This window comes from Falco punctatus, assembly GCF_963210335.1.
Source record: "Falco punctatus genome assembly, chromosome: 3".
NCBI classification, from domain to species: domain Eukaryota; kingdom Metazoa; phylum Chordata; class Aves; order Falconiformes; family Falconidae; genus Falco; species Falco punctatus.
In genome coordinates this window covers 108263705-108278470 of record NC_137582.1, presented here as the reverse complement: position 1 = coordinate 108278470, position 14766 = coordinate 108263705, and the positions used below count along the sequence as shown (strand labels likewise).

The window sequence follows — 14766 nt, the reverse complement described above, 5'->3', positions numbered from 1 at the left end:
AACTCCTCCAGTAATTAGCAGCAAATAGAGGCAGATAAGCACTGCAATTTTATGGGTGTTAGTGTGGAAAAAGTAATTTGCAATTCCTAATGCAGGTCAGACACCGATGTTTCAGCTGATTGTTCAGCAGAGCGAACAGAAACCCCTGTCAACATCGTCTGCAAAAGGTGCACCATATGATCGCAGAGAAAAGAGCTATAAACTGAATCCAAAGCAGTGGGATATGCATATAAATTTGGAAACAAGCTGATGGGTGAGAAGGGAGGAAAGAGTCTTTATGTCTTTTGAGGTAATGTATCTATCCATACTGCCTACAACAATCTGTGCTCACTGTCTCTGCCTCAGCAGAAATAGATGGGTTTATAGTGCATTATGTCAGCAGAGCCTGTGAAGAGCCTGCGATGGTACAGCACTCACAAAAGGCTTTACAGAACTAATTATCTGAAACAATTTAAGCCACACATCTAAATTTTGCTTTGAGATCTTTGCAATAGCACCATTCCAACTATTAGAGACTTCGCTACTGACACAGAGTGAACTGATACTTGGGTGTTAAGTTCCTGGGTTGGCATTAAGAAGAAAAACTATTTCACTGTTTATCATCAAACTGATGTTATTTCACCTAAGAAAGAAAGGCAAATTGAACTGGTTCTTCTAAAGAAAAGATGTTAGAAATGAAGGAGAGATTGTGTTCCGACTTGGAACACCAAATTTGTCTTTAAAGGTAGACGAGAAACTGCCTTAGTCTGTCATTAAAGAGGATGATGCAAGTATCAGAAAAGCTACAGAACAAGCAGTGAATCCATTTGCAGGATAGCTGACATTGCAACGGACCTCTGGAGACACTCTAGTCCAACCACCCTGCTCAAAGGCAGCTAAAGCAAGTTGCTAAGGGCCTTGTTCAGTCAGGTTTTAGTTATCTCCAAGCATGAAGACTGCACATCTCTAGGCAGGCTGTGGTTTACCACCCTCCGAGTAAAAAAGGGGGTTTTATGTTTGAATGGAATTTCCTTTATTTCAATTTGTACCTATTGCCCCTTGTCATGTCACAAGCACTGTTGAGAAGAGCCTGACTCAGTCTTCTTTACTCTACCCATCAGGGATTGATAGACATTGATAAGATTTCCCCAAGCCTTCTCTTCTTGAGGTTAAACAGCTCTCTCAGCTTCCCCTTGTATGCCAGATGCTTTTGTCCCTTAACCATCTGCAAGGTCCTTTGCTAGACTTGCTCCAGGGTGTCCAAGTCTCCCTTATTGTGGTGGGTTGACCTTGGCTGGACACCAGGTGCCCACCAAGTTGCTCCATCACTCCCCTCCTCAGCAGAACAGTGGGGTAGAAAATAAGATGGAAAAAAAAAACCCTTGCGGGTCAAGATACAGGGAGTTTAATGAAGCAACAGCAAAAGTCACATGCGCAGAAGCGAAGGAAAACAGAAGATGCTCTTCTCTACTTCCCATTAGTGGTGATGTTCAGCCCCTTCCCGGGAAGCAGGGCTTCAGCATGCATAGTACTTGCTCTGGAAGACAAATGCCATAAATAACAAATGCCCCCCCTTCCTCCTCCTTTCTCTTAGCTTTTCTATCTGAGCAGGCGTTGTATGGCGTGGGATATCCCGCTGGTCACTTTAGGTCAGCTGTCCTGGCTGTGTCCCCTCCCAAGACCTTGCCCCCCCCCCAGTCTACTGCAGGGGGGAGGTTGGAGGGGCAGCCTGGGTGCTGTGCAAGCACACACCGGCGCCTTGTCACCCCCTTCCTGCTGCCAGCACAGGCACAGGACTTTTAGGGTGCTGTGGGGCTCAGCCAGACCCAATACCTTGTTCTGAGGTGCACTAAAGCTGGATGCTGCCCTTCAGATGTGTCCTCAGCAGGGGCAGGATTAGCACTGTCCCACTGCTGGTGATGCCCTTCCTGACGCAGCCTCAGGCGCTGCCCATCTTCTCTGCTGCAAAGGCCCTTTACTGGCTCACAGTCAACTTGCTGTCCACCAGGACCACCAGTTAGGTTCAAGAAAATAAAATGTTAACATTTTTTAAAAGGCTACCTTCAACTTAAACTTGACCATAATCTCATTTTAAAAAACTAGCAAAAAGAAGATTTGAAGATGAAGTAATCAGACTATGACATATCTGCTGCCAGTTGCAGAAGACTTTCTACATGACCTTAAAGGGGAAAAAGAAACAAATGTAAAAAACTTCTGTGTCTCAGTTCCCACCCATAATGTGGAAAAAGCAAATAGTAAGAAATTACAAGATCGAGGTCTCTGATCAGTAGCTGTGTCTCCCACCGTGCACATGTGCAGTGCACAGCAAAAGAAAAAAGGAAGGAGCAGAGACATTGATCATGGTTGCAGCCTCCAAGCAAAACTGCAACGTGAAAAATAGAAATGGGTGGGAAGATTTGAAACAAGGTACAAATCCTTGGAGCAAGGATTCTGCATTCTTCTACATTTGGAAAGCAGCCAGCCACCTATACTGGAACAGGAATCACAATAAATTGAATTCATTCTTAAAGTGCATTTCAGAAATCATAATGTTTCTCTGAAATTAAAACACTTAAGTCACAGAATTAAAACATAACATTTAATTCATGTGCCTGCGTACATATATATATTCTTGTTCTGACCTTACTGTTCTTTACATTCTTCTGTTTTTCAGCTGGAAAACAGAAAAGCCATGTATTTCCATATTTCATATTATTTTAGAAGCTGGGAAAAAAGTTCAGCTCTCAAGTCGAGATCAAATGCCCTCGGGTTTTTAGTCAGGGGAGGGAAGGAGGAAGAGGTTACAGATTAGGGATGTAAAGAGGAATTAAATAATCCACATGCTTATTCATGTGGAATAGTTTGGGGTTGGGGGGTTGCTTTTATTTAAACTCCAAGAACACTGGCCCTTGTTGGAACAACCTGAGTCAGGCTGCACTGAAGAGCCTGAATAGCGTATGCAAGTCCAGAATGAATCATCGGTACTTTGAATCACCGATGCAAAAGATACATTCTTTAACAAGGCTGCACAGATAAAAAACACTTCCCTGCTCCTGAATGCACTGGGAAGAAGAAACCCAAGTCAGGGATGCAGAAGGCAATCCAAGTATCAGCCTGTTCGAATTAATTTATATCAGTTCAGCAGCATGGGAGAAAGGGGAAGAAACAGGGAGGGAATGACACCAAGGAGCAAATACAGTGCAAGTGCTACATACTGAGGAGGAAAGGGGCTCTCAGGATTAATTTGCTCTCCTGATAAGAGCTACTATTCATTTCTACCCCCTTGCTTTTAAAACAGATGCTGCTCTCATGCTATGGCAACATAAATGACATCTTCATAGCCTTTTTTTTTATCTGAGGCTTTCAGGATGCGCTCTTCAGCTTGTTATTTACACATGAAATCCCTTTTTGTACAATCTATTCCCATACTGTCAGAACACCATGCTATAGCCCACAGTAATCCTTGGACTGAAGACAAAAACCAGCACCGCCAACATTCATAGTTCAAGCGTATCCTGAAAGTAGCAGATTCAGCAGCATTGAGCCCTTCAGTCATCTCCAGCCCCTCAAAGAAAAATGACCCTCATACCACACCAGTGGTCGTCAGCATGCATGTTCAGCCATGACTTGGAGAAGTTAACACCATCAGATGTTCAATTTCCACACAAAAATGGCCATAAGCCAACAACCTCATTAAGGAAGAACCTTGTGCTGTCTCCCACGGTACTAGGTGAACCATGAGTTCTCAAAGACCACAGCTGTTTCTTTAAACATTCATTTTACTCTCTAATGCCAGTGATTTTATTCTAGACAACGAGTACTGCTTTTACCAACCAATTTACTCCTCCACGGAGCACAACACATAGGGATCCTTCCTTCTTCGTGAAGGCAAGTAGGCAGATCCCTGTTGCGTTCATTTCTTTCCCTTGAGTGCAGTGGCTCACGTTGGCATCAGCATCACTTTGCTTTGAAACACTCACCAATTTTCAATTTTCAAATTTTCAAACCAAGGCGTTTAGTTGCCTAACACCCACTGCTGGGTGGAAATACATGGTGCAGTTTTACAAACAGCTTTGAAAGTCACACTGGTCATTAGACAGCTATTGTTGCCGAGTCAAAAGGTTGTGGCAGCAAAGACCAAAAGTAGGGTATGGAGGTCCTACAACAAAAAAAAAAACCCAAACAAAACAAACAACAACAACAAAAAAAAGAGTAGCTTTTCCTTCTGCATTTTTCGGTGACAAAATTGCTAACTGTCAAGAAAGTACAGACTGAAGGGAGAACATTCTCCTAATTTTTAAGACCTCAATTCAATACAAAATCTGGTAAGTGCTTCTGTACGCATTTGGGTGTGTAGGAGGACTAAGGTTAAGTTGGTGCATTAAGAAAGCCATGTGTTTTCCTTGCCTAATACTAAGAACCTGTTGGGACTACACAGTTGCCAGAGTCTTGAGTGCCTTAAAATTGAAAGCAATCAACAGAGCAGAAAGAAGTGATAATAGTGTATGATACAGCTGAGCTCAATTCATCTGCCAGCCCCTGCCCTCACATGAGCAGTGTTTTCAGCTGCTTAGAACCCAGCAGGGGCTGTATTGGATGAACCACAAGGCATCGTTACTTTAGAATCAAACTGGTATTTAAAAGATACATCACACTTTCCTTACACAATAATAGAGCGCGCTACTGCGGGCAATAGCATGCAATCAATATACCGTATTTGATTTTCTACTGAAAGCACCCATAATCCTGTCTTCAAGAAGCCAGTCTTAGAAACTATAAGCTACCCAGCATGATTATATGCAAGGCCCAGACAGGTTTCTTTATTCTGTATAACTTCAGTGACTGGGATACTGAAGTATTTTAGGGGTACCGACTGTAAACGTATAAGCAAAATCTTCAACTCCTAAAATCATCATAGGACTGTAAAAATAGATGGAGACAAGGAAGTTCATTCCAGCTGAGAATCCTAAGTAGCCCCAGTTGTCCTAACCGTGCAGTTGGAGAAAACTCCTGTAAACCTAAACTACTATGACTTCCCTGCTTATCTTTATCCTACCAGAAATAAGAAGACTGCAAACATATATCCAAATGTACATCCAATGCTGAAAGGTTGTCCAATATCTCTAGTTACCTCAGCAAAGTTCTATTTGTGGCACTACGGTTTCTAACCCTACTTGCATCACTTGTTGAAGCCAAGCCCTTAACAAAAAAACACTTCATACTTGAGACAAACTTGAGTTTTGAGGAAAACGAAAAATTCTCCTTGTCCTTTGTTGTGTTCCTGATACACAAGATTGTATGGTCAGCTTGAAAGAGGATATTAAAATCACAGACGATGTCCCAAATGCTTTTTTGGTGTTAAAATCTAAAATACTAGTGCCCTCTTTTCTGCTTAAAGTTGCAGCACTTTAACCAAGCTTGACAGGTAAACCTCCTATCCTCAGACGGAGAAATACGTTCACCAAATGGCCAAACACCAACTTCACCTGCATGTTTATCTGTGCCCCAAACATAATTGGAAGGTGGGAATTCCTGTATTTCACACAGTAACCCTGGGGAGCCACAGACTTTTATTGCACCTCCATTAAGTAGACCACAATGTGGCTAAGGAACTGTGCATGTGGAGAAGCGAGCATTACAGGTGACAAATTCATGGCATACTGGAGAAATGAACATGTTAAAAACAGGCAAGAGAAAGAATAAGGGAGATGCGATCTGCTGAGCAGCACTCTAACTGGGATGAACAGCTGGATCACTGACTTCCTCCATAACTGGACAAATTACAACCCAAATTGCTCTGCTCTGCTTATTTCTCCAAGGCTATACATTTTTCTGTCTTTTTACTGAATGTTGAGCTCAGAGATTTAAACCTCATTTAAACCTTCCAGACACTAACACAATACTGATACAGTGAAATTCAAATAACATAACCAAAATCCCCTCCAATATCACGTTTAGCTGTTTTTCAATAAGTTGTTTTGGCTATTTAAGTATTAAAACTCAACGATTCGGCAGAAGCCTGATTATTAAATGTGTAACGCAGACAAATGTGTGCTTCTACTCGCCTACCGACAGCAAGCTGGCTCTTACATTTAACCTTAAATTGTGGGACAATTTCTTTTAAACAAGGATTAGAGCTTGGCTCTTACTGTTTTCCACAAAAAGTAAGCAAAAAAAAAAAAGAAAAAGAAAAAGAAAAAAAAGAAATGCTTTTAGAAAAAAGGTAAGAAGAAAAAAAAAAAAAGAAATACTTTTAGAAGTCTAGGATTATTTTGTGAGGTTTTACAGCATTATTTCAGAGCCCTCTGAGATTCAGTAATGCTTAGGAAAGGAAGAGACACGAGTGGGAAAGAAGAGGACACAACATGTTACTAATATTAAAGGTTTCATGTTAAAACCACTTTTTCAGCCCTGCACACACATTTGTGAACCTCACTCTCATTTTTAAAATAGATGTAATTGCTTCCACGCAATTTGAGATTCAAGACACTTCTAAAAATTAGGATCCGTGTACTGACCACCCTGCTACTGCACCCACCGTATCAAACAACATAGCGTACAGACACATTAGCCAACATACCCAGGACACCACTCTTCCGTTGAAGCAAGGTAGCTTTGCATTGTCGTCTGAGATTTCCTCCTTTACCACCCTGGAAAGAAAAAAAAACACAATAGGAAGAAAATCAAGAGTTTGAAATTACATCAGATCAGAAGGGACAACGGGTTTCTTAAATGCTCCAGGAAAAATACGAATTTTCACTAAAATGTTGGTATCGGTAGGTCTTCAATCTTTAAAGAATACATGACTCTCAGAACAAAAGAAGCAAGCAAAAATAAAGGGGAGAACAGTACCTTTCCAGACAACCATTCCAAATTGGTAGGCACAAAAGTAATTACAAGCATTTTTCCCACTTCGGAGTCTTCCATCTCACCACAATCTTTAAAGACCTGATGGTGATTAAAATCCCACTGTGCTGTGCAGTCTTGTGACCCCAGGTGACAAGTTAAGGCCACTCTGGCAGCAAAGAAAGGGCTAATCCCCCAATTTCCTAGAGTGGATTCGGAGTCCAACTCACCACCTTCGCTGCAAGGCACGGAAGGACTTGTGGTCAGGCTTCGTACCGAACACCATACTGAACTCACCTCCCGTACATCGGACGGGCATCACAAGCTCCTTCGTTAACTCAAGCTCTCTTCCCACTCTCGCCAGCCAGACCCCCCTCCCCCTGCCTTGCTCCCTGTACATCCCTCCTTTTGCTCCAAGATGGTTTCAAAACGGTGAAGCCTAGCCCAGGGGAAGAGCTGACGTGGTCAAACACGGAGGTGCAGCCGTGCCTTGGAGTTCCCTCACCTACCCCGCCTCCCTTCTAAACAGATGTAATGCCCATATAGCATTCAGCTCAGAGCTGTTCCGAAGGCTTAATCCAGAACCCAAACTCTTACAACAAAGGAGAATAAAACCAGCCATTTGTTTTACTAGTGTAAGGTTCTTCACAAGGTTTTCAGTTCTGAAGACACTCGCTGTGCTTCAGTGTCTCAGAACCAGCATTTATTTCAACAGTTTGGCCGGAGCTGAATATAAACAACACAACTACTGAGAAAACAGAAATGTTTCCATTTCATCAGACTTAATTCCAAGCTTCCAATTCAGCAGCAACTAAAGTTACTTCAAATGCTTCTGTTCTTCCAACTACCACAGTAACCAACACGGCCCCCATTTAACAACCTTATAGTCATTAAATTAGCCAGGCACAACCACATACATATATATTTATAGCCACAAAAAGATATTCTGAATTCTTCCCACAATCCAGTGCTCGCTCACCCTCCTGGAAAGTAAAGTAATGATGTTTTAAGTCAGCAAGGTTCTTATCAGGTCTGCTGGAGGCAGTCAGGCTCCAGCTACTCTGTAACCCCTGGACCACGTAGCTGGCAGAGCTGGACCCGCTGGAGGCGGCCTCTCTCCATCCCATCCAGGATCTGGAAACAGCGGTGCTGTTGGCTACACTGGAGTCACTTTGGATTCATCCAGATGAAAAGAGCAGGTTCAACACCAGCTAGTGGTTCAGTACTACAGGGGGTACTCTCTTTGCAACAAGCCCCCAGTGAGCCAGCTTCTAACTCTACAAACCAGTGGCAAATGTCATCCTTCAGCAGGATGATTTACACCGTGGGGTTTAGGAATGCTGTTTTAGGCTGGAGGGCTCCAACCTGAAGCAGCAAAGATTAAGAAAACCCTGCATTTGCATCACCTTCCTTAACAAACCTCCCTCATTTATGCAAGGCCATGATCTCTCAGACGGTGGTTATTTGTTTTTGGAGAAGAATTAGACATTGCTGGTGGCTTCTGAAGAGACCGTCAAATGAGAAATTTTAAAAGAACCACCATTTCAGAACCCAGTCTGAGCAGTGCTTCAGTTTTAACATGTGCTTTATTACTTAATTTAAAATCAGAATCATTGAACTCTGCTAATTCTGAAATCCTGATTGGTAAAACAGGATTTAAAAAAAAAAATAATTAAAAAAAATTGGATTTGGTAAAACAGCTGGGCTGCTTTCACTGTTAATATTAAAAAGTTTCAATGCAATATGACAGAGTTCCGAATCAGTGCTATAATGGATTCTCTCTTGATGATGACCCACAAGACAGGACAGAAAGGGTCCATGTTATCTACTACAACACTAGGTCTGGTTATCTCTAGGAAGGAGATACGGATGAAATGCAGGGCAGCTAGCTCCACATTTGGCTTCGTAAGAACAACATCACTTCAAACATTACGCAGGACTCTCTTCTCATCCTCTCACTCCCCCAATAGGACACAAATCACTTCTGCCTAGAAAGCAGACCTTAAGGCACAAGCTTCCTTTCAAGCCTTTTTTTTGATTTTTTTTTTTTTTTGAATCTGCAAATTGGAGCAAACTCTAAACGCAGCATCTGGCAGAAGCAAGGCAGCCCCAGGCAGGGCAGCACAGAAAATCCCACACTATACCACACACCCTGTACAGCAATTATTGAAACCTGAAGCCCTGTGCAAACATCTCTTCAAATGCTACTGCTGCCTTCCTTGTAGCAAGATTCTTGTGGATTCTTCTAATCCTACAAGTAAGTGCTCAAATAGGGCTAAAATACAAGCACTCAAATGCAGGATGTGTCAAATTCCCATTTCAGGCAGCCTCATGTACAGAAATACTCCAAGACAACACAGCAAGCTTACAGGACATTTCAACCCATTTTAATCTCTTATTTCAAGAGAGAAGTAGTCCTGGTCTTGCCAGAGTTTACCTTAATTCACTTAATCCATAGTGCTCTATTTATCAGACTTACAGGAACAGCATCAATGCCCATGGCTTCCTTTAAATGCAGAGCTCTCCCATTTCTATCTAGATCCAAATAAACTATGGCTTTATGACAGCCAAGACCAATAGAGTACTTCTGCTAAGTCCTGGGAGTCACTTGTCCAAGAAAGGGTTTGCTTCACAATCCTAAAGAGCCTGAGATACTCACAAAGGTGGCTGCCCAGGTCAGGGAGCATCGGCTGGGTTTTCCCTTGGGTTTTGGTTTTTCTTAATGTACAGCTTGAAGGAACCGAGCTAACTAATAGAAAGTCACTCAACTGCAAAATCGCCAGGTTTGTTCTTAAGTGTAAAGCTTTACTACTACATATTGATGTGAATATTCAAGACATTCTTTTTGTTACCTAAGGGCTCCAACCAAAACTGGGAACCTTTTGACCAAGGCACTGTACAAACAAACAGGAAAGCTCTAAGTTTGTCTAACTATGGGCAGTGAGGAGCACGGTGCCGTGTTTATACCAAATCAGACAGTAGATCCATAGCAGAAATAGATTTCTGGCCTCAATGTCCCTATGCAGAACAGGGACGATTTGTTTTTGACAACCTCTAAGCTTTAAAAAAGCCAACCTGAAGTCTAGTCAAACTCAATGAAAATTTGTGGTTCCACAACCACATTTTCCTTTATTTATGTTTTTGTCTTCCTTGTTGCTGTGTAAAAAACAACCACAATAGCCACAAAGCAACTGACTATGCATGAAACAGTGTCATATTATGAGGGGGGAAAAAAACAGTTAGGAAGGAGAAAGCAAATGGACAAAGAGTTTCTTTCCATCCTACTTTTGGAAAACTAGAAATAAATGACACCAGCACTAATACCGGCATTTGCACACTTTAAACCATTTTTTAAAGAAGGAATTAACATCCATTTCTTTCTCCACATTTATTTGCATTGTTAATGGCTAGCTGTACAATATTGAGCAGCCTTCACCCCTTTCCTATTATTGGAAAGAAAAACGTTTTAAAATATTCATTTAACTCCTAATGCATCTGTCCTCCCTTCACATTTTGGCAACAGGAAACAGATCACATGATTTCATTATCGTTTTCAGTCATTTATACCTAGACTCTACAGAGACAATTAAAAGTAAACACCATTGAAATCAACAGATACCCAGTGCTTCAGAAACCTTTCACAATTCACTGAAGCTCTCAGACCTGTAATTCTGGAGCTGCAAACTCTGTGCGCAGACAGAGGATTTCAACATCTGCTTGGATCTCCAGCCCCAGTGGACTGACTCAAATTCAAACATTATCATATGTGTTTCACAGAGTCCTGGAGAGAACACTCACTCAGCAAAGATCCAATGGTAGAATCAGGAAATAAAGATGCTATATTAATTTTATCTTGACAGCTGCATGTTTTAAATGACAGTATCTTCCCACCCAACAAGGAAATGCCACTTACTGCATCCCAGAAATCATATGCAGAAGTTCTGCACCAAGCTTTAAGATTTAGGCAAAGGTCAAGCACTAAAACCACAGTGATTGTGGGTTTCTCTCCAGAAAAGACTGGGGGGTGGTGGTGGTGGGGGGGTTGTCTTTCTAAAACTGACATATGTGGTGGCAGTCAGGATACCCCTGCAATACCGCACAGACTGGTTCAGTTGTCCTCGTGATGGAAAACGAGCACGCTGAAGTCACCCCTTACAAAACAACGTGCTATCACAGCATTAGCCTTCTGCTGCAGCTAAAGGGAACAACTTCCAGATCTGTTGCAACTTGAACTACTAAATATAGCCTTGAGCTATGAGGCAGGAGAATGACAAGACTGTAATTCCCAGCTTGCTTTGGGTAGCAATCAACAGTGCCAAGAACATCAAAGACAGCAGCAGCCACTAATTTCAAATATCACTGTTTTACAAATCATTATTTGTAGTAAAGAGGCAGCTCCTTTCAGTTCCCAGGAAAGATAAGCAATGGAGAGAAGGCAAGAAAGGAAGATGAATGGTTGCAGCCATATGCTTTTGTCTGAGGACAACTTTGTATTCCAGAAGACATCTTTTGCTCTACAAGAACTTAGAACCCGTGCCGTTACCTGCTTTTGGAACACACACGGTCCATTAGGAACTAATATACACAGCAGCTTAAACCCAGGGTGTTAAGGCCCTAAGTAATGGGTTCACAACCTAGACCCAGCCCAAGCCAGCACAGCAAAGAAGAAGAGGTGATGTACTTGATCTGCCAGAGACAACCTGCTGAGGTGAATACTGGTACTGGATGAGGTTTGTCGTGGAGATATGACACCAGTGCTCTCAAACCCAATCATTTTTGTTTTGTCGTTGATAATAACTGACTTGCCGTTTGACAATAAAACCAAAGATCATCATACCAAGGAACACATCCCCTGCTCTCACAGAGTTAAAGCTTCCCTTCGGAAGAGGGGCTGTTTTTTTCCCAGGTCACATCCTGCCTCCTGGCAGCACTGTGCCTCTGGAATTGCTGGCAAGGTTGGAACGCACGCAGTCTCTACTCCAGGATGCACAAATCTCCTGTTCAGCCTAGGTTATGAGCCACTTCGGGTCAGAGAGAAAAGGGCAAATAAACATCTATCCACAAAGCCGTTTACAAAGCTACCACTCCACGCACAGCAAACAGTGACAGAACAAACTGGTCATCTCCAGACAACTTGGGGTGCAAGACCTACCAGCAGCAGGTCTACCCAGTACTGCCCTGCTGTGTTCCAGCTGTACACAATTCTCCTTTGCAAAGGGGAGGGAGGGCAGGCTCTGCCAGCACACCGACAATTCAGCTACATCATTTTTCTTAAACATCTAGAGACTTGTAACGTTTTCCTCGTCACCATACTCCAGGAAAATCTTGATGCACAAGATACTAGATCCTTTAGTCCACCCTTCAAATGCATCTACCAGGTAAAAGGAAGGTAAAAGAAAAACACCGGGGAACAACTCACCCAAGGTCACACAGTATGTCAGCGACAGATCATGAAAAAGCCCCCACGCTCTTGAACACCCCCAAGCACCTGCTCTACATTGTCAGCAAGCTCCCCACTATCAAATCTCACATCAATACAGTCTTCACTTAGAAAGAGAATGTGCATAAAAGGGTGTAGATGTGCAGGGAAGGGGAGGAGGCAATAGTTCTCAGAAGCTCACATCCTCTGGCTTATTTGACTTAGAGGAGATTTAAGAACTAATTACTAAATGAAACAATCGCTGCTGGTAACAGCCCCTCCTTCCTCTCACTTCCTGGAATTGTGTCCGGATCCTCTGACTTTGCTACCACCCTACTCTGCACAAATAGGTATTTGTGCATTTATCGAAACGAATCATGTTCACCCTCTCACACCTCACCTGCTTCTAGGATAGGTTTACACTCCTGGTTACCCTCCCAGCATCCTCACTTCTTGAGTTTCCTCCAAAGAGGATTTTAGTCTGAAATCCAAGGATTGTTTAGGCTTACCCTCGCTCTCATCCCTCTGCCAAGCTGTCTGCTGCCTCAAAATACATGCTGACTCCATATTAAGAATACCAAGTGAACCCCACAAACCTCTAATGACTCTCTGATTCATAAGCATTTAGGCAATTGGAAATTAAACACTGGGTTTGATAGTATTGCCTACACTTGCATTTTGATTGCATCATGCATGCCCGTGAGAGACCTAATGTCCAGAATTAGCTAGATTTTTTTCTTTCTACTCAGAAAAATGAGGTTAACAAGGAAATTCTCCTTTGCTTGCTTCACCAGTTGCAAGCCCAATCTGGTTGTTACAGCAGTGTGGCCCCTACAAATTTCTTTCTAAGTTAATGTGTACCATGCCACAAAGTGCGCATCCTAATAAACTTTAGCACCAGATCAATTCTACCTTGTCACTGTGATTATAATCAAGTCTTTTCTTAATTCTTTCTTATTGTCCTTTATTGATGGGAGAAGGGGAAGAGAAGCTTCATTCATTACTTTTTAGAAGTTGCTTGGAGATCCTTAGAGAGAAAGCAAAGTAATTAAGCCATTTGTTCTAAACACATCTCCAATGACCCCCATCACCACAAAGGCAGGTAAGAGATTATTCAGATGTCAGTTTTGATTCATACTCATGTAGGTTGGAAGAGAAATCCGAGGGTCATCCAGTCCAACTTCCTGCTCCCAGTGGGTTTACGTTGCTCAGGGCCATGTCCAGTCAAGTGCTGAGTATCTCCAAAGATGGAGCTTCCACAACCTCTTTAGGCAACTTGAATCTACTTATGCAGCAGCAGTTTTCCAAAGCGCTGTTTAAATTTGTAGACCCGTATGTAATCATAATTGCGACTACTCAATTGGAATCCAAGGCTGCAGCTCTATAAATAGCCTTTCTGAAGCTATTAACATTTCAGTTTGAATCTCTAATGCAGAATTAAATCTTCAGGCTTTTTGTAGCTGAGGTCACAACACCGAGAGCCTTTAGCCACCCTTCCAACTCAGAGAAAAGAATGAAAGCAAAGCCACCCACTGAATTTACAGGTGAGTCTTGGCTAGGATCTACTGTTTATTCTGGAAATAAAAAAGGGGAGAGGAGGAGAGAAATCTTTTTGCTGAGCAGATAAACACTGTAATGCAGTGCAGCATAGAAGGGCTCTGCTCAACACAAAAGATTCGCAGCCTTCTGTGATGCATGAAAGCCTTAGATCTCGTCTGCACCCCACTGAGCTAGCGCGCAGGAGCCGCCGTTGCAGTGTTCTGAGGCAGACCTGCAGTGCTTCTCGACAGAAGGCTCATGCCAATCACTCCTCAAAATACCACAGAGCCCGAGCGCAACCAGCATTCTCCTTTTTAGGTTGTTATTCATAAACACCACTGACAATGCTTCGCCCTTCCATGTATGCGCTTGTGTATGCCAGCTCCCACATAAACCTGTCAAAAATGAACATCAACACGCTACCCACAATTATGATATAAATGACACACCCAAGTGTGGAACAAAAGCCTCTTCGAAACAGTCTCCAAAGATACCTAACTTCGATGCACGTGAGAGCTCTCCCAAAAAAACAGCCGAGCAGCGGCTCCGCGTGACCAGCTACACAAGTTCAATATCCCTCCTGCATAAAAGCCATTTACTAAAGTCACCTTGGGGTTGACCTTCTGTCCTTCCACCACGCTCACTAGCTCCTTCTTACAGGTTCTATAGAAATTGTAGCTAGAAACTGTGTGCAATGGGTATCAGGGAAGTCACCTCTTCCTGCACAGGTAACAAATGCATTAAGAAACTCTCTTTTTCTTCATTTATGTAATTAGCTGCTACTGTGTCTCGTGTTGTTCTTAACACTTTTAGAAATCTAAACATGCGGTCTTAGCGATTCTGCCTGCAATTAACAGTCAATGGATTCATGTATTTACACACCAGTTATCCTCTGCCACATCTGATCTTCATCATCACCACACTAAACACTTTTGCCCACATCACTGCCTCTTCCCTGTTTTCTCCACCCCACCTTTATTCCT

The 14766-nt window shown here is 42.6% G+C and overlaps 1 protein-coding gene across 3 annotated transcripts in view; it reads right to left on the bottom strand.

Moving 5' to 3' along the window:
- DVL1 (dishevelled segment polarity protein 1) overlaps nucleotides 1-14766 on the bottom strand; it is a 104577-nt gene that overhangs the window by 60451 nt on the left and 29360 nt on the right. For all 3 annotated transcript variants that reach the window (XM_080379681.1, XM_080379683.1, XM_080379682.1), the window contains exon 2: nucleotides 6560-6629. In XM_080379681.1, coding sequence (XP_080235807.1) covers nucleotides 6560-6629 — 70 coding nt within the window. The remainder of the gene's footprint in view (nucleotides 1-6559; nucleotides 6630-14766) is intronic.